Source organism: Polypterus senegalus, chromosome 11 (assembly GCF_016835505.1).
Source record: "Polypterus senegalus isolate Bchr_013 chromosome 11, ASM1683550v1, whole genome shotgun sequence".
NCBI classification, from domain to species: domain Eukaryota; kingdom Metazoa; phylum Chordata; class Cladistia; order Polypteriformes; family Polypteridae; genus Polypterus; species Polypterus senegalus.
Genome location: NC_053164.1, coordinates 97,961,561 through 97,986,428, shown reverse-complemented (window position 1 = coordinate 97,986,428; position 24,868 = coordinate 97,961,561). Strand labels below are relative to the sequence as shown.

Below are 24,868 nucleotides of genomic sequence, written 5' to 3'. Positions count from 1 at the left end.
TACAACTTTTGTCTGCACTAGTTATAATTTGCTTGTTCAAGTGTCAATGTTTTTAAACTACAGTAGTCTATAGTTGACATGTAAAATACTAAATAGGCTCTGGGGCCGGGGCGCCAAAGTGAGTCGCAGAGAAGCCTGTGTCATGCTCCAAGATAGGAACAGGTCCAATGCCATAACCACTGTATGATACTTCCTGCCAAAAACAGGAGTCCTTGGTAACAAAAAAAGGGCCAGCTTTGAAATACATTGTATGTTTCCTGTTTTACTCCACAGTTCACAATGCTAAACTTTCACAATCAAGCTTTATTTTACAATATATAATGTGTTCATTAGTGTACAAATAACAGGTTTTTATTTTATTCATCACCCTAACATATACATAGTAAATAATTTGTATACATAGTAAACAATTTGCTTCCTGGGCTAAAAGTACATTTAATTATAAACAGAAGTGACACTAATCATGTCCCTTCATATTACAAATCACTTGCCTGCTTAATGCTTGCATAAAATACAAAATGTTTGATAAATGGCAAATTCAACTTCTCACATTTAAGAAACTTGCCATGAAATGATGAAATATGCCTTTAAAATAATGAGACAGATGTTCTCCAGGAGTAAAATACAAATCTGCTTTGCCAATGGCCTTGTACTCAAATCCTATAAATCCGTGCAATATAGACATGCACAGTCAGTGTAGTATTAGGCCTAATATACTTGTAACCAGTATTTCAAGGTTTCATTATAAATCAAACATATTTACCAGTAACTTTACAAACTACAGAATGTTTTAGTCAAACGCATAAGTAATTGACTTTTATAAGGCACATTTTATAACAAGCATAACAAAATTATTTCATAAGTATTGTGTAGTATAGTTCTTACCCATCCATTCTCCAAGACATTTATGTATTTATGAGCACATGCAGGTTAATTGATTTGTTGAAATGTGAGGTGGGGGTTGAACCAAAAACCTTGTATTTACAGTAATGTTCTTCATTCATTTTATACAGGGGACTGAAATGATGCATAATTTGCCATTTAATTAATAAAAAATTTAAAAAAAAATAAGTTTCAGAAATATTTTAGTGAAAGAGCTGCATTTATCTTCACCCCAAAACTGAACTTAACTGTTTGAACACGGTATGCTTACTCTTTGCTTTAATTTAAAACACAATAATGGTACTAACAATAATTCTGAGACATAAAAAATGTAAACCTGTAACCAGTAGTGAGGCCTTCACTTTCCAGCACCATGATATACGAGAATTTTAAATATTTGTTTAAAACTGTTGTTTGCAGTTCAGCTGAACCTATGACATTCCAGACTTGCTCAACCACTGGGTCCCTCTATGAAATCAATTCTTAACCATTTTAAAGGCAACTGTACTATTTAAAGTTTTAAATAGCATCATGCAAATTTAGGTACAGCTTGGACAATTCAGTTAATTTACTTGTTTTGCTGTACTTTTAATTTTAAAGAAGCAACTTAACATTTTCTTAATTATAGTCCACCTCCACACAATCAATTCTATTTAAGAATTTCTGGATGTCCACAATAAAATTTTACAAAGGATACAAAGTCTTCATTACTTTTTGGTAGTCCTGCAATATGTTTTTTTTTTCCCATGGACAAAAATGGGTTAAAAAAAGATATTCACAGTATATGATCTTTTTGTAACCAATGGACAAATACCATGTGCTTTATTATGACTTTTTTAACATTATGTACAACACCCAGTTCTTATAAATTAAATAAATTGTCCCCTCTATTTTTTTTTTTCCATACCAGTAACATCCAGCCTTAATTTAACCCCGTTCACATATGACTTCAATGACGCTTTGCTCCATTGGGGAGGGATCCAGACAGCGGTGGGCACTACTCCCAACAATCTCATCCAACAGGAAGTGAACAAGATTCTCATCTGACACAAAACGCCACAAGTAGAGCTGCAGGTAGTAACAGTCAACCTGTATTTGCTGCAAACCATAACGTCCAAAGGTGCGCAGTCGAACACATTCAAGGAAGGTCTTCAAACTGATCTTGATAATGCCAGTCAATACAGACACCTAAAGAGGTAACAGTGCAAAAAGAGTCTAAAACAGTATTTCTTAAACTGTTTTACATTCCCTTCTACCTATAAGTGCTCAAATTCAAATGCTTTGTAAAAAATGACAGAGGCTTCAAAACCAAAATATGACTCAAGAAGTCATAAATATAAGCAAGGGAGGCAAATGGTTTTAACATATTTTTGCATTTAAAGGTCTGATGTTAAGCTACAGCTTCCCAAAAACAACTGCATGGTTTATAGGCCAATTAAACCATTATTACATACTGTACATGGGAGTCCAGAATCAATTATACAATTCGTAGCTTGGAAAATGCCTAGAAATATATTCCAAAGCTACACCCACTACTCAAAATGAAACCATTTTTAAAAGGAACACTTGAACAATAAAATAAGGATCACACCAGAAATCAATAGGAACAGAAAAATACTGGCCATAAAAATGTTTAACAAACCCTATCACATTATCTATTAATAAAAAGTTATAGAATGTAATCTTAGAATTAAATAAATAAAATGAATTGGAGTATTGGCTGTATTAGTTGTATTTTTATAACTCATACATTTTGTCTTTTTTATCCAGGCCATCTTCAAATTAATTGCATATAGGTACTATTAATTTGAAACAATAAAACTCGTGTTTCTTTTTTCATGCTGCCTTTTTGCCTAAAAAAGATATAGTGCAAAATTTTGGGATGATCACTGGGAATTTTAATGAAGTGCATGAAGTACGCTATCATTTGTAATCTCATTTGTCCAAATGTATAGAGTTTTGTGTAGGCTAGTTCTAAGATCACTCCTCAAAATATTTTTTTCTGTCATTCCTGTGTTGCAGTTCACTTTTGTTAGAGTGTTAAAAGGTAATATCAAATGTTATCACTACTTCCTACCTCCTAACATGATGTTGTATTTATTTTTTTAATAACAAGTTTATCTGGATTTGCTTAAATGTAAGCTGAAAATCTGCTACATTTTCATAAAGATCTATAGTGTTTATTGTACAAGACAAAAAAAAATCTAGGATTCTTTGTTTTTAAAGACAGGTGAGATTAAAATAGCATCTACTACAGAGTTTTTAAACAAAAAAAAATATATAATTCCAAGTCAAGTCCTGTTCACACTGATTACTACATGTGCATTTACAAGTGGGAAAGTTTATTTTTAATAATCAAATTCCAAAGTAGCAAACCCAACCACTGGATATGTTGTCAGGAACATATGATTATTTACATTTAATTTTGCCACTTACATATCGAGGACATAAATGAACACAAATCTTTATTGTTATACCTTGTTTTGCCTATACAAATAACAAGCTTTCCAATAACTTAATGCGTTAAATTTGTAATCATATCATAATGCTTCATTTCATACTCCACTGTATAGAGCAGTTACTTGCAAATTCACAGTTTATATTTATTTATGGATCTTAGAGTTCTAGTTTATGTTCCCAACTTTAATACTATTCTATAGAGCAGGATCCCCAAATTACAAAGGTGTGCAAGTAAAGTTAAATGGAAACTGTAAATTGACCTTATATGAGTGAGTAATGTGTATGTGTAAGCGGCAGAGTGTCCTGAAATGGACTAGAGCCTTGTCCAAGATTGAGTCTCACCTTGCACAGTGGTACTACTGGGATAAGTAATGGCTCACTCCAACCCTGAACTGGATAAGCAGGTTTAAAAATTATTATCATACACTTTATATTAAAAATTGAAGCAAAGGTACAAAAATAATAAAATAAAAAATATAATAAAGATATATGATTACCTTGTTGAACTCCACAGGACTAAAAATGTCAATCCTCTCAGAGAACAGCTTCTGGATGTTGCTTAACAGATTGGTGTCCATAGGAGCACTATACTCAAGAAAGGGGATACCAGTTAATCTACTATACTGACTAAAGTGCTTGTATGAAGAATTAAGAATTATTTTGAAATAACATATGCTGTACTTCTTTAAAAAAATAAGTTTTTTTTTTTTTTGTTTTTTTTACTTATTTCTTAAATTTAAGTGTCTTTAGAGAGCTGGCAGAACCGAGCACAAATTAGGAGCCAACACTGCAAGCATTGCTATTAAATTATAAGATACACACCTGGAATCAACAATACTGGACAAATATATAGATGCCAATTAATTTAAGTGGCTTTTCTTAGGAATGTGGAGGGAAAAATAGAGTACCAGAAGAAGATTCATACAGACAAAGGGAAACAGATAAATTCATACAAAGTGAATGCATGGAAAGTGAATTTCACTTTAAATGACGTTATCTGTGTTTGTAAAACATATCTTGTATTTGTATTTAGATGACATTAAAAATGAGCAACATAAGCATTTCTGTTGCTGTACAGTAGTTAAACTAGTTTAGATTTTAAGTTGTGCCCTATATATGGTAATAGCTTTTCATCTCTGTTTGTTTAGGCTTCCTCAAGTATCTCTTAAAACAGCCCAATGCTATAGTGTCCGCTAAACTAGAGTGTCTAAATTGTACCAGTGTGTATGGGTGCACTGAACCAAGGCATGGTATGATTAGTTTAGAGAATGGAAGAATGTCTGAATATAAACATATAGACACAGCCTGCGGCTCCTCTTCAAAACCGGACCCGCCCACACGCAGCTGACACAGTATTTCTTGGTTCCTATTCGTCCTCTTCCAAACCCTTCCCCACGTTGCCTGCGGCTCCTCTTCAAAACTGGTCCCACCCACATGCTGCTGACATGGCATTTCTCGATTCCTATTTGTCCTCTTCCAAACTCTTCCCCACGCTGCCTGTGGCCTCCCATACACCTTGCTATTTTATACTGCGACGGTTGTTTCCTAAGCCTTTGTTATAAAATGAACAACAGTATCTTTTGTGTCGACGGGTTTTTGTACAACGTTATCTCTATTCCGGGATCCGGCAACTGTCGTCTCCAGCAAAACACCTATTCACAACTTCACAGGGAGCCAATTAAGTTGTGAGAGAGTAGGTGTAATATGTTCAGTGGGTTTAGAACAGCATGTTATTATCCTGGCAGCAGAATTTTGAATAAGTTGTAAGTGATGGATAAGTTTTTGTGGTATGCCAGTTAGAATAGCATTACAGTAATCAATACGTGAGGTGACTAGGGCATTAACCAATACTTCAGTACTATGTTGCATAAGAACAGGATGAAGTCTATAAATATTTCAGAGATGGAAGAAGGCAGTCCGAGATGTTACTCATATGGGAGGAATTATTTAATAATAATAATTTATTATTATTATTTAATAATTGCCATTATTAGTGTATAAATAGATATAAATAATTGCATGTAAACGATTCGCCAAAATCTGTTGTATGTAAATGATACTGTTTTAAACGTTATTGTTTTTTCATCAGAAAACCCAGTTTCCACATCTACCTGTATTAGTTTAAATGGCACTTTTGCCACTCGCAATAGGGGGGACGTGCTGACGTATCGTGTCGACTGGGCAACACAGTGAATGCGGCGTCTATCTATATATGTCTGTGCTCTCGACCATTGGCATTGGTTTCGCTCCTTTCTATTTTCGTTATACTGTACTGCGACGGTTGTTTCCCAAGCCTTTGTTATAAAATGAATGACAGTATCTTCTCTGTCGACAGGTTTTTGTACAATGTCATCTCTATTCCGGGATCCGGCAACTGCCTGTTCCTATCAGTGGGTTATTTATTGACACAAATCGTCTCCAGCAAAACACCTATTCACAACTGCGTCTTTCAAGAAGTATATCTTTCTTCTTGATTTCTTTTTAATACCGCTTGTGTCTCTGAAGCCCCGAGTTCGATGCAGCCCTTAAAAGGTCAGGTCTCTTAAGAAACTTCTGGGTTGTCTGCCTAAAAAGAGAATACATCCCTATTCCTTTCAATAGAGGTATACGTGCTTCCTGCTAACAGCCAAGAGGTATTCCAGACTTCTTCAAATCCTGTATGGTTTATCCGTCTGTATGTATTGAGCATCTGTCTTCATGTGACATGTGTCTGCTAGCATCCTGGGGGAATATAACCTGCCACTACTGCTCCGGTGTCCTTTGCCTATTGTCCTTCAACTTACTTGTTCACTGCAGATGCAAGAACTGCCATTAAAAAATAAATAAATAAATAAACCTCTCTTTCAGAGCCACATTGGGGCCTGTTCTGTACCATGCCTTCATTTGTGAAACACCCCATGAAATGTTTTTTCTATTTTACCATATGTGGACATATTAAGATAAAGGATATAATTGTGGAAAAAAACAAAGAAGATGTAACTCATTTAAAAATGAGCAGATATGCAATTTCTGTCTATGGGTAAAAGTAAAAAGCTGGTATTGCCCCTTTTGGCAGAAACAACCTCAAGTAGGATTTCCCACAACTGTTTACCAGACTCTGACATTTTCCCATTCAGAATATTCAGTGATGTTTGGGAGGTGTCTTGCATGCACAGTCCCATTCAAACACCCCTCAGCATCTTGATGAAGTTCAAATTAAGGCTATGAGTTGGCCATTCCAAAACCCTCCATTTCCTTTTTTTTAAGCTATAATATAATATAATATAATATTATATACTGTATGTGTGTGTACATATATATGTATGTATGGTGGGCCCTTGAGCAAGGCCCTTAACCTGCAATTGCTCTATCCTGGATATGACATTAATCTGCATCCAGCCCTGCAAGCAGGCCCTCCAAGCTGCAGGGAAAAACCTGGGGGTTGGTGGCAGAATTGGCACTCCAGCCACCAATAAAAACCTCATACTATGAGCAAAGCACTGTGCTGACAGCTTACCTTGGTGTATAGCTGGGTGCATATCGAGCCTGCTGACGAGAGCTACTGTAAACAGAAAAAGTTCTCTTGCTGGAATCACTGCTGTGGGCTTTTCGCACACCTTCCTCAAACAGCAGTCCTACCTGAATCATAAGAAAAATCAGCTCAGAGTTACAAATTATTCAAAATGTTACTGATTCCCCTTGCATTTGTCTTCTTGTCCTTGTGACTTGCAGCTCAGGTTGAATACATGTGTGTACTAGCTACAGAAATATACTATGAGCAGAATTGTTATATTCAGACATTAAAAAGGGACACTTATTCTGCCACAGATCCCTAAAATTATAATCTGAGACACAAAAAGACCAAAATCTAATTATCTAAGCTATAACAATCTAGATACAAATAACCTGTGTCACTGTTTCTCCATTACTTATCTAGTAGATAACCAATAATATTATGACATGTAATGATTTCTTAAAACATGTATGGTTGCCTGCTTAAAGAACATGTTTTATTTATCACCTAAGTTTAGGTTTATCTAATTTATTCATTCAGAAGGAGTCAGTGATTGTTAGTTTTATCCTCAAATGTAAAACCATAAAATTGAGTGTGTCCTTACTTTCTCAAATGGCCCAATTATTCCCCATCTCCATGTATTGATGGGTTCAGCAGCTTAGCAATCTGGGTAAAATGTGTACTTTATTTAATGTGCATTTAAAACAAAAGAAGTCAACTGACATCTCTAAATTATTTTTTTTTTGTAGGTGTATGTGTGTGTGTTTGATTTTGCTTATGACTTCTCATTGCAGGTCTACCAGGTTACATCCATGAAGGAGACCTTGGAGGAACAGAGAGATTATATCTGGTCTGAGAGTCCTCTGGGAGAAGTTAAAGGCAGCTGCTGGAGAAAGGAAAATCTGGGCCTACCTTATGTACACACAATTGATTGCCAATAAGATCCTCACAATGGCAAGTGTTTTATAAAAATAATAGATAATCTTTATTCAAAATGGCATTTCATTTTTAAAGAACATGGTGAGATTCAGTTCTCTCTTTAGCTTATTGCTATTTGTGGAGAAAAGATGCAAACACTAGTAGTTACTTGTAAACAGCTGAAGTATAACTTCCAGAGCAATTTGTCTTTATTATAACATGCATGACTGCAGAAATAAATCCCTTGATATCAATATAAAAATATTGAATCACCCACAAAATAGAAACATATAGTATATGGAATTATACAGCATTATTTATTCTGTAGTTATTTGTCATTATTAACACTTTGTGCTTTACTTCTAACATATTGCATTCCCAAATGTTATTTGCTACCCTAAAAAAGGAAAGGTCTGAAAGATGTACATGTGTGGAAAGTAAATTAGATTGGTATGGTCTGCATATGTTTCTTCTGAAACTTAAAACACCCAACACCAAGCTTATAATATAAAGATATGTCTACAGACCTAAGAAAAAAAGTGTTATAGGTTTATACTTGATTTTTTTTTTTTGCATCAAAACTAAAGTGATATTTGATTTTTCATATCAACTCATTGTTTTTTTCCCCCACTTTTATATCCTAGCATACAGTATGTTGTATAATATACAACCCTTTTAAAAACTAGCTTGCTATACCCCTCCGTCTGTCTTTTGCAAGGAAATGAATGACTGCAGGGCATAGTTATACAGTTATCACAAAGTTTCTACTTAAGCAGTTGGAAAATAGACTATAAACTTATAAAAATCATACAAATGCAAAACCATGTGTGTACTACTGGTAGGATGGAATCCAAAAACTGGTCAATCCGAGGTTGGGAATGCAGAAGAATTGTGGATCTTCTACACATAAAATTATATTAATTGTGTTTAGTACTAAAATAATAATATTTGAGTAATTCTCACCTGCACATCAATGGAGGTTGTATCCTCTACAACCCTCTTCATAACAGCACGCACATTTCGTGGCTCTATGGTGTTGATCCAATCACGTGTCTCAACACTTTTGCGCAGCATCTGGGAGATGATGAGGCCTTGGACTTTCACATAGTAATTCAACAGCTTTTGGGCAGCCTCACGAGCCTCAGAACACAAGGCAGTAACAGGCGTTACTGGGGTTTGATCCTAAGTGGGTAGTTAATGAAGCAGAAGCCATTATCAATAAAGGCAATTTATAGTTATAACTGAACAAACCAACCAACATTTCTAACTTAAATGAAGTAACAATAAAACTTAAATAGAACATTAGCGCACAATGTACTTATAACTTTGAAGAGGTTTTCTTAAGTCTCAATATTTTTGTAAATTAATAGTATTAATAAATAATATCAACTGAGATAGATTTAAATTACTTCACAAATAAATTTCTTTGTGGATAAAACATTAAAGGGGATGTTTGCTTCAGTTTTACCCTATAACACAAAAGTATCACAGAATTAGTAAGTGCAAACTGTTCAGCTACTAACAACAAGGAGACCACTGCCAATTGTATAGAAAAAAAATGTTTATTCCAAAATCTTTAGGCTGATTCTTGGGTTTGCATGCCATCTGCATGGTTGTTCTCCAGGTATTGTGATTTTCCTCCAGCACTCTAAAGATGTGCATGTTAGACTGAGCTGTGATGCTAAACTGGCCTGCTATGCATACACCCAAACTTACTCATAAGTGTGACCTGCAAACCCTCAACCAGGGCTAATTCCTGCCATGTGGCCAGTACTGCCAGGATAGACATTAGCACCTCAAAGCTCTAAACTAAACAAGTGTGTTTGAAGATGAGAACTCAAGTATCAACCTCTTAGAATTAAAGGCAAATACAGGTTGAACATCCCTAAACCAAAATGCCTGTGACCAACTGTATTTTGGATTTTGGAATATCTGCACCTTCCTAAATGCCCACCCTCAGTTCCTTCAGTCTCTGCATTTTAAACTTCCTGGGTTTCAGGGCGAGAGCGAAAGAGACTTGATGCTGCTACAAATAAAAAGTTAAAATAGGTGTTTCCCATTCAAGATTGCAGTAGCACAAGGTAAGTGAAGCTTAATGATTAATTTGTACAAGGTAACAGAACAGACAGACAAACACACACACACACACTAAAAGACCATTACAGCTACTTGGCTGCATGTGTTTGAGAAGTGCTTCTGTCTGCTATGATATCTCTCTGTCATTTTGAATATTGCATCACTGCATGACATACCAACAACAAATAAGAGTTCAGAATAGCATTGTAGTCTAAGTATATGCTGTGTGTTAAAGTGCTGAAGCTATATTCAGGCATAGCATGCTTGCATTTCTGATTAGATAGTAATATTAAATTACTTTAGTTATTCATTTAAATGTACCATCAGAATATGGACGCTGTACATCCTTGGCCAAGATGGAGTGGTGTTGTTAGGCACATTTACTGATTTGAGTGCTTTGAGTAATGCAACCTGCATCTCCTGTGGTCTTTGCTATCAACTCTCTGAAGTGGCAGTCCTTTTCATCTCCTTTTGACCGGGTGTGACACATCATTTACTTTGAATGCATATTTAGCAATTCATATTTTCACTAACATAGCTGCCAATTCTTTCAGCCTAACATTGACTCCTACATTATTGTTGTACCCGAACAACAGTGGTTTCAGGTTCATGTTTTGGAGTATTTCAGATGTTTGGATTTGAGATTGGGGATGCTCAAACTTTTTGCACCTTTAATTAAAGACATTTCTCTAAAAAACATTCTTAAAAGTTAAATATTTCAGAATATTACAGCAAACTAATGAAAATGAAAAGCATTCTCCTAAAACAGTTTTTTCAACTTTTGGTTGTATCTACAATATCTTTATTTCACTTGCAGAGGTAATGCAAATAAGCAATACTATATATTCCAATGAAATTACTTACCTGTCCCAAAAACTGTTCATCTGTTAGTGTAAGGATGTAGCTGATAGTAGATGTCTCATAGTCCAGACACAGTCTGGACAACAAGAGAAGTAGAGCAGGAGGAGTGGACCCTCCCTTATCACCAGATGATTCACAAAACTGCCGTGACGACTGACAGATGTACTTAATGAAGCTAACAATGAGTCCTTCTCGAACACCTTGACTACAAAACTCACCCTGCCAAATCAAAACATAAGTCACGGTTAACTAAGCAGTATGTCTAATTATAGCATTTAGGAAATACTCTTTAAGTGCACAAATAATTTCAATAAATAAAATTAAATTCATAAAATGAACAGGATATAGATGCTATAAATTGGTGGTGAGAATGCATATTGATAGATATGGCTTTCAAGATCATGCAATGCATAATTTGCATTTCTACTTGAACTTTCTTATTACAGATTTTAAGAATTAAAAAAAACTCCATACTACTACAGTATATATTAACTACTTAACTTAAATTTTAAAACCTGCTTTTATAAAAAGGATTTAATGTTTCCTTAAAGTTGTCCCTTTTATTAACAGAGAAGTAAAACTACAGTAACATACCTTAAAGTAAGGTTTGTTGGAAAAATTAATATCTTTAGCTGTGAAAAGATGGACATAAGCCAAAACTGACTTGATCTGGTTGAGAATAGATGCAGACAGCGTGCTCAGCAGTTCTGCTAGGTTGGCACTATCTTTTCCTGAAAGACGTTGAGCTGCAAGGGACTGGCGAACATCAGTCAAACTGTCCATATAAAAGCTCTGAAGTGCTGCTAGGTACTGACGGATACGTTCACGTGCTGCACGGACTACAATCTCTGTCCCTTTAGAGGGAACGTTGGATCCAGGCAGAAGCTTTGTCAGGGCCTGTAGTCTTCGGTGGAAGCGGTCAAGAGCTCTGACTAATAATGAATTGTCACCAACACCTTTCTCTGCCTGAATCCTACATTCTACAAGACAGAAGTAACGGTCTACAAGGTCATTGACAAAAGCCAGCAATTTGGCATTTGCCATCTGGGGAATGTTTTTGGATGCTAAGGCTCCATCTTGAAGCCGGTTAACAAATAAGTCCTGGTAAGAGGCAATTAATAAGCACAAATTTCCAACAAAGTCATTGCAGCCTCGGTCAATAAATTCTAGAATGTCTGAGCTAGTACCAAGAGCAACATTTGAAACTCCTAAATCAGCCTCTAGCCCTGCTAGGTCCTCTTCTAAACGAGACTTTGCATGACTTAGAAACTTGTCACAAAGTTCTTCTGCTGGTTCATCTAATTTCAGTAGTAGTTCAACACACTCTGACAAGTCTTTTGCGCTTGAACCTCCATCTCTGAAAAACACAAATTATATGACAAAAGTAATTGATTGTAATTCTATAAATTTGACAATAACATACAAATATTCTCCACATACTTCCAAGTGCAACTAAGATCTGTTTAAGAAGAAACTTTTTTCCTAATGATAACTCCTCTCCTCCTAAATAATTTAAAATTTGGGATAAATCAAACTATTTCTAAATCTCTCACACTTTTAATTAGCATAATGATTACCTAACTCTCAGGTCCTAGGTTTTGTTCTGGTATTAGTTAGAAAGCAATTTCTCATGTCCATTTTTCAGGAATGTCAAAAAAAAAAAAAAGGCTTCATTTTCATTGTTTTTTCTCAACACTCTTGAGAAAAATAAAATGTCATTTTACTATCTTAGGTGCTGTCTAATGGTGATCATATCTCTCTGTTATAAAAAAAAAATCTTGGAAGGCTTGGAAGGAGATGATACACAATTTTCTTGAAGACACTTTAACGTCCAGAGAGACAAGGCAGTGAGAAAATAAGAACAATTGCTGTACAGGCTTTTAAATGATCGACTCGCAGCACGACAAGCAGAACACACAGTTCAGCAGCGTGCATTCAGCCACCCCTCCCCCCTTCACAACAGGGTGAGGGGGTGTGCGAGCAAAGCGAGCAGGGAGGAAAGCCCCCTAGTTGATAAAATAATAATAAAAAGTTGCCAACAAATGTCTTGCATACTTAGTGCTCAGGAAACTGCAATATTAATTCTTGTCAGTCTAGTTTCCAGAGTCATGGCTGGCAGATATTAGAGGCACATATTTTCAACACTAGTGTTGATCAGTGAATTTGCTGCATTTACAATTTTTTGTTGAATTATTTAGTACGTTTTTTTTATTTATTTATTTTTTAATAGCAGTGCCCCATAATGCTTTGAGAGGCCAGTGCGATGTCCTCCGGAGCTGTAATAGTCAACACTGATGGGACCGTCCCCCAGGTATATAATACTGATCATTTTCATTACAGAATCTGTGGGAAAAGTCATTTGTGCTTCCAGCCAAGTGTGCAGGTCGATCTTCAGGTTCCACATCAACATAAGAGAAGGAGGCGCGTGCCTTATTGTGAATAAAGGTACGAAATATATAAATGTAAATATGTCATAGTATATTGTTTTAATTTAGTCATAAAAATCAGTTAGATTTCAAATTAACTTCAACATATTAAATTTGAGAAGTTATCAAATATTTACAAAAAAATAGCCTCTTCTGAGACATGCATAATCTGTGAAAGAAATGTGATAAATCAAAGTCAAAAACTGTATCAGCACCAAATTCTCTTTCAATAACATAGTAAACTGTTAATTATATCGTTCTAGTTGAGACTGTGTTTTTAGTTTTCACATTTGTTTAACTGTAACTGCATGAAGTTCATGCAAATAAACCACTGCATGACACAAAGTTAATGAATAATACTTACTGGAGGTTACTGAAACATTGTATATGAATACTGCAGTTGGGTTAACTAAAATTTAGAAATTAGCAATTCTTAGAAAATTGGATTTATTGCAATAAATATGATAAGTCTTTAGGGCAATGTATAAAACGTCATTTTTAAGAAATAAATTGTAAGTGGCCTTGTATTTCTTCATTTTCAACAACATTATATTACAATGACCTGATTCTAATTAATCACAGTTAAATGGCCAAAAGTTATTTTTTCCACCTGGAATACAGTTTAATACAGATCAATTATTATAAATTTAAATAATAGATAATAAATACTTACTGAAATTTATCTCTTAGTCTCTGTGCAAGCTGAGCCATGATGCTTTGGCAGTCATTTTGGATACCTTGAAAGGAGGGCATATGCTGATACTGGTGCAGTACTGATCGTGCCTTGCCATAGTAGGATACTGCCTGCACATAGGCCTCTAATTCTATACATTTGTTGAGACGTGCTGGCAACTCAAAGAGAAACTGCAGCTTCCGCAAAAGCATGTGTACCCCTGCAAAAATGAGAAAGGAAAAAAAAAAAAGGTTCATAAACTAAATGGCTAGTTGCCAATGGTTTTATCAAATGTTAAATCAACTATATTATTAGTACTAGGGTGTTGTACCATGTTAGCCATTATGGATGTAGTGAGAGGTCAAGCAAAATGACACCTTTTAATGGCTAACTAAAGAGATTACAATATACAAGCTTTCGAGGCAACTCAGGCCCCTTATTCAGGCAAGATGTAAATCTTTTTAGTTAGCCAATAAAAGGTGTCATTTTGCTCAACTTCATCTATATAAAGATTACAGATTAAAAAGTTGATGTGTTCAGTATAAAGAATTTGCATATAAGAAAATACAAGTATATGTATAGTGAATATACAAAATTTATAATTATACATTACTGCATAATTAGAGTAGAACATTGCATTATGTTTGATATAATTCAGGTCCACACAAAATTCCTTTTATTCCCCCCAACTGGCCCAGTTAAGCCACTGGGTATAATTTCCAGTGCTCTTAACGATCTTTCATCTGTCCTAAATTTAATTTTTGCCAATTTTAATCTAAAGTATACCCAGTAATACAATGATAAGATATATATTGTTAACCTGTATCAGAGATCACAGATTGCCTGAATAGCAGGACCCTCCAATCCAATAGAAAATAGCTTCGTTAGCATGAACGAAGAAAAATTTTTCTTTAGTTTTTTTCAATAGGCACAGTGGATATGAAGGATATTTTTTTAAGGTTTCGATCTGTGTCTACAAAAAAATCTGAGTATGTATCATTGATATCTGTGACAGACCTAATGGAAAAAATAATGAGTACTTTTAATGAGAATTCTTATTAAATATATTAGTAACAAAAAATTAAGATAGATAAAAATAACATTAATTTTAAAGTAGTAATGTTACATTAGTAAATGTATTTGGTTGTTGTTTCATTTGGCCACTTTTGAACCCACGACTAAACTTTAGGGATGCCAGTACCCTGCAACATAAGTGAACAGAATAAAAGGTTTACGTGGTGCTAATGCAATTAGAAAGGTTTTTTTTTTTGATAACCAGTTAACATTATGATTAACATATGACTAATTAAGGATAAGTTAAATGAGCTGACCGTTAGGACACCGAATAATTTGCTGCTGAAAATGGGGCTTTGCAGTCATATGTGAATAATAAGTTAAAAAGCAGTAATAGCGGTTATAAACACCAGTAATGCCCCGACTATATTTTTAAAATCATTTTAATTGTATCTTGATAAGAGAAGTCATATATTTCTCTCAAAACATGAAAGTTTCTGGGTGGATGACCCCAAACTAGTAATATATAAAAACTTATAAATCTATAATTAAACTACAAGATGTAGGGATTTAATGTGTAGAGTACAGTAGTGTTGTGTATTGTACTAATTTCAACACAGAAAAAATTTGGTTATGGCATAAGAATGTTTTTCCTGAATTAGTTGATGTAACTAACTTGTCCAGAGGAATTAATTATACAAAATTATTAACAAATAATTTACATATACTGTATATGTAAAGACGTTTAATTTATTTGGACATTAAGCCTAATTATGTTATTTTATAGTAATCTAAATTCGAAAAGATGTATCTGACAAGAACTCAGTTTTGGGATAACGTGAAAAATTAACTTTGTTTAGGTATGTTTAAATATATCAAAGAAAAATATTAGATATACTGTACATGCACAGTGGGCAAATTGGTGCTAGAAATCACACATTTTGAAAAAGACTTGGGAGTCGTAGAGAACTCTGCACGATCTATAATCACGCAGCATACTAGGGTTGCACAGTAGAACAATACTAGAAAAGTATAAAAAAAAAAAAACAAAATTTAAAACAGTATAGTGCCAACATTTTGGGAATTTTTCAACTTAAAGCCCTCCTCCCAACACTCGGCAGATTAGCCGTGCTGGAGGCTTCATGAAACATGCTTCAACGTGACCAAGACTTCACCAGGGACCTAAATCAAACAACCCACCCGAAACACCTCACACCGCTTCGACGCAATCAAGACTTCTTCACAGGGGACAAATCCCCATTGCTTCAACACACACTTTATACTATCAAGTGGGAAGCAATGCGTAGTGCAGTGACATGGCGCAGCACACCAGGGAGACGATTAATCGTGGGGTGCACCAGCAAGGCTGGAGCAACACGCAGATGGGTTTGTAATTATCAGCTTCAGACCAGTTTTGGTACCAGTACTGAGGTTCAAAACCTGGTATTGATACCAAAGTAATCCTGTAAAGCTACTAAACTAACTCCAAGATTATATGATTAAAATAATAAAAGCTGAAAGCCTTGTATCTTTTCATATCAAGCAAACAAGGATTAATTGGAAAATGCACAGTACTTCAGATTGTGAAATAATTTTGATATCATTTAACATGTTCTATTTTAAAGTTAGTTCCTAAGAGACTGTGAAAGCACTAGTAGAAGCTGGTTAAATGTGCAAGGAAAGAGAACAGTGTAAACAGTGCAACTATTCAGAATTATTTAATTAAAATGGTAGAAAAATGCATATGAATCTATATTTTTATATAACAATCTTCCTAACAAGTCATGCAAAAATGTATATATATGCTTTCCTATAAGTAATAAGGCAGTGATTTTTAATTATTCCTTTTACATTTTGACTTTTTTTTTATTTTTTTATTAATTTCAGGGCTACAGACTTGTGTCCAAAGTGCTTATGTGCTAAAAAAAAATGTACTGAGCGAATGGACTGCACTTTGATCAACTGTAGTTTTACTATTATTTTTTTTTTTTTGCAAATAAAAATGTAGTATATACTACAATAAAAATGTAGAGCCTACTAACTATAACATTAATAAGAAGAAATAAAAAAAAAAAACTACAGTAAACGGTAACTGTATTAAAAACTACCCTATCACTTTGAAGATACCATGTTTTTACCTACAGAGAAAGTTTATAAAAATAATTGAAATTCCAAAAGCAAAACGTTTTTCTTTTGTTCTATATTTATGACACATGGAATAATTAAAAAATACACATAAAAAATACCAGAGAGTTTGGTTATTTGCTGATGCTGATCTTGCAGAGTGCTACTAATTCGAGCACTAAACTCTGTGATGGCAGTCATGTTTGTTGCTAAGCAATCCATCTCATCTTCCATCTTCTTAAAGTCATTCTTCATTTTACGGATTGTATCTGAATTAAAAATAGAACAAAAAAAGTGAAATCATTTTGACTATCAAGAGACCAGTACTCTTTCTGCATATTTCTATACTGTACAAAAAACCACCATCAAAAAAGAAAACAGCTACTTTTATTTAGAAAAAACTCTCAAATATATTACTGTACAGCCAAAAGCCAATAAACAGCAAAATTTTACATTCTGTAAATTAAATAAACAATTTGACAAAGTTACAAATCTGAGATTGAGAAATCTAAAAGTTGTCCTGTTCTGGGATGTTTCCTGTTTTGTGTCAAACGCTTTTGGGATCGGTGCTAGCATTCTTCAACTCAGAAGTGAAGGATGTGGATTTGAGAACATTATATTTACAAAATAATGTTATCCAAAAAATATTCAGATATTGAAGGCAAAGTTTTTGTTTTCACTGTGCAGGGCAAGCAAAACCTAAAATGTCTAGTGGAAGGAAACAAATAGATTTCTGCACAAGTACTCCACTCTCCCTGCCATATTCTCAAATGTGTGTTTTAGGTTATCCAATGACTATAGTGGTGGGATTTGTATGAGTGGGCACTGGGCGCTTTCCTACTTTATGTACAATGCTGCTAGGATAATCTTCAGCCCTCTGTGACCTGACTGTGTAATGTCAAAAATGTTATTTCATTTACTATGTGGGCAATGCAGAAAAATTTACAAGGTGTCTTACAAGATCAGGAAAAAATCACATTACAGATCAAATGAAGCAGAGGCAGATAAACCTTCTTAACACTATGTTATCCCCTGAAAAACTGATTTAAAAATGTTGAATTTTTTTTCAACACAGAAAAATGAAACATGTAAATATCAAAACATTTTAATCAATACATTAGAGCAAGGTATGTCTAGTGTCCACTTCAGTACTAATGCAGATTTTGTACACATCCTTCTTGTAACATTTTTCAAACAGTCCCATACATGCAGCCCAACAATGCAAGTGTTTTTCTTTGCACACTTTTCATCTATTTTCTATGTTGCTTGCACATGAGAAGGTAGAATAACAGAGTCAGATCAGTGTGATCAACGTGTCTGTTGTTTTATTGTAGTTTACCACAATGCAAGACTTAGTGACTTCCACAGTTCCTCTAACACGAGCAACAGTTGATGCATTGTGAATAGAGCTTATGGGGCTAATGTCTTTCTGGTCTTTCTACTTGACTGCAGTCATTTTGCCTTTTTGCCACACATCGACTTGCACCTCGCTGAACTTTCATCAGGAATATCATAGACGTTTGGTCGTACAGTGCCGTACACTATCTGTGTCAACATCTTATGACCAAATCACATTGTCATCACATTTGCTTAAGTCAACTAATGGTTTTGTTTCCATTAGTTCTAAAGCTGGCTTTACACCTTCTCATTTGCATGCCATTGTGTTTTCATTAAAGGCTCCATCCCACTCATCAATATTGATGAATGATCTTAGAATGGCAAAACACATATAGAAATATTCATCGTTTTTAAATCATAATGTTACTTCATCCACTAGATGGCAGCAGATGTCTTGAGAGTTATTCAGGCTTTGTACTATAAAGTGGATCATTAAACGTCACAATGAGTCTGACTTGGCCTTAACTGTAACTATATAGAATTCCGACATCACGGCTGACACTAAAGAGGTTAAGAGACTTGCCTACGTCACCCATCAAATCAAAAATGGTGATTGAACTGGCAAACCACTACACCACATTGCCTGCATAAGCCATTATGATTAAACTTGAAAAGATGACTGAGAAAGTGCAGAATATACACTTTTTTGTTTCTTAGTATTACTGTGCATATATTCTTTCTAAAATTTTAAAATAAGAGGATTTGTTCCCTTACTCTATTTCAGATGATTATAACAGGAGTCAATGAACATTTAAAGCAAAAAATATAAAAACAATAACCTTATCAAGCATGCAATTCATTCACTATAACACATATTTGATCTCCTCTTTGGAAACAGCTTGCAAAATCTTTGTTGCATTCATTTTCATCTTCTATTTTCTCAAGTAATGAAATGATAGCTTGTCTGAATTTAAATCTAGAGATTGGTCAAGTCAGTTTAAGAATTTATACCTTTAACACCTGAGAACTCTGTGGTTTCAGTTGCTGTGTAATATTTAGATTAATGTCTTTCTAAATGATGGAAGTGCCAACCAGTGAGTCATGGGGCACCCCCTTGGACATACCTAATTGAGGTTAAAAGTAAGTTAGCCAGTTTTAGTGGCGATCATTCATACCCAAGCCATATCTCTTCCTTCATCATGTTACACAGATAAAGTGGAATGCTTTGGATCACCCATAGTATTCTTCATTCTCCACAATTTCAAATTCATACTGTTGTGGTAAATGAACTTTTCAATTTATCTGTCCTTAACACATTGTTCCAGAACAAAATTTTTTAACATATGCTAATCTTTCCTTTTGATTTTTGGTGTTGATGGCAACTTCAAATTTCATAATGCTGCCTTTCTAATTTTGCTGCCAGTCTTCGTAGGACAGTAAATTGAGACACCTTCATCCTGTGGAGACCGTTGATGATTTGAGCAAAAGCTTTCTTATAAATTTTCTTCACAGCTTTGATGATGTTTCTGATATTAACACATTATGAACTTTGTATACCTTTTTAAAGGTAACATACAACAACATTTATTTATATAGTACATTTTCATACAAACTATGTAGCCCAAAGAGCTTTGCATGATGAAGAAAGAGAAAAAAGACAAAATAAACACTTCACATTAATCTTTTCATGTCAAATCTAAATGGTTTGTTTATACAACAGAAATAGCTTGCACTGTACTGTGTTAATACTGACTCTCAAGCACCAGCTACTAGATCCTGAGGCTAACTTTGAAAGAAACCAGCTACTAAATGGAGTGACTAGTCTTCCACATCTGTATCCTGACCGGGAGACAAATACTGATTAGATAGAGTCTAATTTCCCAGAAACCCAAAGTGGAAAAGGCAGGTTTGGATAATGGATGGATGTAAGGAGGTGCCAATATTTGCACTCAGTTTATTTGTTTGACCAGCAGCCATATCACATACACTTCAGAACACGTAATCCACCTGAAGGTTAGGCATGTTGTCCAGTACTTGGATGGGAGACCATCTAGGAAAAGCTGAGGTTGTTGCTGGGAGAGGTGTTGGAGAGGCCAACAGAGGGCACTTACCCTGTGGTCTGTGTGTGGATCCCAATGTCCCAGTGCAGAGGTGGTCACACCGTCCTTCACACAAGATGTAAAACTGAGGTCCTGATTCTGTGTGGTCATTAAATATTGCTGTGCATCCCTCATAAATAGCAGGGTGTATCCTGATATCCAGGCTATATAGCCATCCATGGCCTAGTTATTCTGGTCTCCTAATCAACCCCTGTCTCTAATTAACCCCCCTCTCTCTCTCACCCCTTAACCATCTAATAGCTAATGCATGGCAAAATGGCTGCCGTCACATTATCCAGGTAGGTGCTGCATATTGGTGGTGGCTGAATTTGCTCCCCACTCTTATCTAAAATGCTTTGACTAGTGAGAAAAGAACATATAAATGTAAAAAAAAGTATTCTGTTGTCACTATACCTTACATGAAAATGGAGAATATGTGTTGCTAGTGTTAGAAGTGGCAGCAGTGGCATTGCCTTGTGTAAAAAAAGATGGGTTCAATTATTTCCTCTTCATATTGTTTCCGTTATCGGTGTTTCCTATTAGTTCAAATAAAGTTACTGTATGTATTTTAAAAAATTTTTGTTTATCATGGCACCAGAAAAAGGTGATGCACCAGAGAGTAGTGATGTGTTGCATGTTTGTCACACATGCAAGTAAGAATTTCACTGCACTTTACACATGACAATTCTGCTGCTAACGACAAATATGAGTGAGGTGTACATCAGAAAGTATTTTGAGTAGTCTTGCTTAAGAAACTATGGATATGCAGCAACAGAACATAATACAGTGACCAGAAAACCCAAATTATTAAAGACAGCAACAGCATTATGCAAACATACTAAATTAAAAATTAAAATCAGATAGAAACATGCACCATGCATCAGACAATGCAAGTAACTGAGCAACCAAACTGTCCATTAGCTACAGAGGGTTCCTGTACACAAACTGTTGCTTTCATTCATTTCCAAAAGCAGAAACTTAAATAATCAAACCACAGTCCCTCTTACCTGTAGCAGAGATAAATTTGTTGTAGTTTTCATACACAAGGGTCTGCATGTCACTGTCCAAAGAACGGATATGTTTGACCATGTTAGTTTCTTGATCCATCAGCTCTGCAAGAGTACACTCCTTACGCAGCTTAAAAAAATCCAGATTTAAGAAACAGTGCATTAAACTTTATTCTTTTACAGCTTGAGTGAATATATTAACTTATAAAAATGCAAGGGTACTTTTCTATGATGCATATACCATGATAATACGATTTGCGTCACGATAATAGAAAAGTACCAATGCAAGGTACACAATTTACTTAAAACAGTGTTTTCAATTATGATAAGGTAAATACTCAAAGGGTTCGCACCAGAAATGTACTGTAGACTATGTGTTACGTTTAGATTTTTTTTTTATTAACCTTGGTTTTTTATATTTTCATCATCAATATAATTTTTATTCCACTCTTCCAGGTATTCTGATTGTTTAAGCCATATTTTATTAATAATCAAGCTAACGAGTCTTACACTGAAATAGCCGCTGCTTTTCAAGCATTCACTGTCATCTGCGGCGATATCAACTCCAAGTCATTAATTGTCATTATTAGGATTCAGTTAAGGGAAGAAACCATATAAAAAGATGTATAAACAGAAAACATTACGATAGGAACTTAAAAAAACTAAAGTAAAATTAAAAACATTTCCAAGTTTCTTATGAATGCAAATCTCACAGTACTGCTCTTCTGTAAATGCAAAATAAGAGAAGAAAAATGGCAGCTAATAAAATAATAAGATCAATTAAAGGTATTATCAACTGATTGTGAAACTGCATGGAACCAAAACCTACAATCACAGAGATCTCCGAGAACTTGGACTGGAAACAACTGCTATAAGACAACGGGTTCAAACAACCCAAACTACACATCAGAGTCTTCAGAAGCTGAAGAGAGACAATGTAGATCACTGGGATTGCTTCTTCAGTCAGACTCTGCAGAGATGAAACCTAAATTCAGAAATAAGTGTGGTGACAGCAAGATACTATCGGGGATTCGCTACACACACGAGACTGGAAGGAAGTAGGTGCCTGCCAATTCTGTTGTTAAAGAGACGTTAAATATTCTACCGTAATAAAAGAATAATCGGTGTGTGACAGTCATGGTTTTTTTCATAGTTTTAAAAAGAAGCAGTCGACTACAAGTACAAGAGCTCTGTTGATAAACTGTGCCGTATCCAATCAGTAATTCTTATCTACCTGCTTTTAAGCTCACGTAAGAAGAAAAAATCAAAAGAAAATACTTTATTCAGATAAACTTCAGGCTCGAAATGGGCCCCGTCGATGTCACACGGATCCAATGGATCGCCTTTCTCCTCGGGCTTTCCTTCTTCATTCAAGCCGTAGTACAATTTCAACATTCCATGCACTCGACGCTTCGGTATTGGGTCTGCCCCCACTGCATCAGTACTACCAACAGTCGCCATTCTCTTCCAGTTGACTCCTTGTTACAAGTCGTCCAAACCTGTATAATAAAGTTTTATTGAAAAGACGTCGATACGGATGAAAGGTTAGATTGGCCACGCTAGATGGCTTGGTAATAAACGCCATCTTACATGGGTTAATAGAAACGTCATTATGACGTTTATTAATACGGGTATTCGCTGAATACAGAGGGCCGTTTGGGTCTGAAATGTCTCAAAGCAAAAGCACACGTATGAAAGTCCAGTACCTGTTCTCGTAACGATTCGCTTTACTGTCATATCCGAAAGATATTTACGCTATGGCGATAAGCAGTTTTAAGTTGCTGTGTGAATAAATATAAATGTGATTGTATAAGGTCACAGTTGGTGTCTCTTTGGAGCCAGGTGCTGCCGGTAAGCTCTGGACTCTCCATGAATGACTGGGGTTTGTTATTCAAAACCAAGAGAGATATGCCATTGTAAAGGTGTGGGTGTTTGTGTGTCTGTGTATATATAAACTGCTCAAAAAAATTAAAGGGACACTTTGAAAGCACATCAGATCTCAATAGGAAAATATCATACTGGATATCTGTACTGACACGGACTGGGTAATGCGTTAGGAACGAAGGGATACCACATCGTTTGATGGAAATGAAAATTATCAACCTACAAAGGGCTGAATTCAAAGACACCCCGAAAATCAAAATGAAAAAATGATGCAGCAGGCTAGTCCATTTTGCCGAAATTTCATTGCAGCAACTCAAAATTGTACTTAGTAGTTTGTATGGCCCCCACGTGCTTGTATGCATGCCTGACAACATCAGGGCATGCTCCTAATGAGACAACGGATAGTGTCTTGGGGAATCTCCCCCCAGATATGGACCAGGGCATCACTGAACTCCTGGACAGTCTGAGGTACAACCTGGCAACGTCAGATGGACCGAAACATAATGTCCCAGAGGTGTTCTATTGGATTTAGGTCAGGCGAGCGTGGGGACCAGTCAATGGTATCAATTCCTTCATCCTCCAGGAACTGCCTGCATACTCTCGCCACATGAGGCTGGGCATTGTCATGCACCAGGAAGGACCCAGGACTCACTGCACCAGCATAAGGTCTAACAATGGTTCCAAGGATGTCATCCTAATACCTAATGGCAGTCAAGGTGCCGTTGTCTAGCCTGTAGAGGTCTGTGCATTCCTCCATGGATATGCCTCCCCAGACCATCACTGACCCACCACCAAACTCATCATGCTGAATGATGTTACAGGCAGCACAACATTCTCCACAGCTTCTCCAGACCCTTCAACATGCGTCATGTGCTCAGGGTGAACCTGCTCTCCTCTGTTAAAATCACAGGGTGCCAGTGGTGGACCTGCCAGTTCTGGTATTGTATGGCAAATGTCAATCGAGCTCCACGGTGCCAGGCACTGAGCACAGGGCCCAATAGAGGACATTGGGCCCTCAAGCCACCCTCATGAAGTCTGTTTCTGATTGTTTGGTCAGAGACATTCACACCAGTGGCCTGCTGGAGGTCATTTTATAGGGCTCTGGTAGTGCTCATCCTGTTCCTCCTTGCCCAACGGAGTAGATACTGGTCTTGCTAATAGGTTAAGGGCCTTCTAAGGCCCTGTCCAGCTCTCCTAGCATAACTGCCTGTCTCCTGGAATCTCCTCCATGCCCTTGAGACTGTGCTGGGAGACACAGCAAACCTTCTGACAATGGCACATATTGAGGTGCCATCCTGGAGAAGTTGGACTACCTGTGCCACCAAACTCTGTAGGGTCCAGGTATCGTCTCATGCTACCAGTAGTGACACTGACTGTAACCAAATGCAAAACTTGTGAAAAAACACATGAGGAGGAAAAAATGTCAGTGGCCTCCACCTGTTAGACCATTCCTGTTTTGGGGGTCGTCTCATTGTTGCTACTTAACTGACCAGTTCAATATCCCAGAAGTTTCATTGACTTGATGCTATACTCTGATTAAAAAGTGTCCCTTTAATTTTTTGAGCAGTATATATATATATATATAATTTAAAAAAATCCTGGAAAGTAAAAGC

The 24,868-nt window shown here is 35.8% G+C and overlaps 1 protein-coding gene across 1 annotated transcript; it reads right to left on the bottom strand.

The window, feature by feature from the left end:
* Positions 1–283: 283 nt before the first annotated feature.
* vps51 (VPS51 subunit of GARP complex) lies at positions 284–22,884 on the bottom strand. Its single transcript, XM_039769334.1, has 10 exons — positions 22,650–22,884; positions 21,372–21,501; positions 17,050–17,196; positions 13,790–14,009; positions 11,285–12,047; positions 10,694–10,909; positions 8,717–8,935; positions 6,839–6,960; positions 3,840–3,927; positions 284–2,070 (listed from the first exon to the last, which is right to left on the bottom strand). The coding sequence occupies exons 1-10, from the start codon at positions 22,830–22,832 to the stop codon at positions 1,810–1,812; spliced, it is 2,349 nt and encodes a 782-aa protein (XP_039625268.1). The 5' UTR covers positions 22,833–22,884; the 3' UTR covers positions 284–1,809.
* Positions 22,885–24,868: the final 1,984 nt, after the last annotated feature.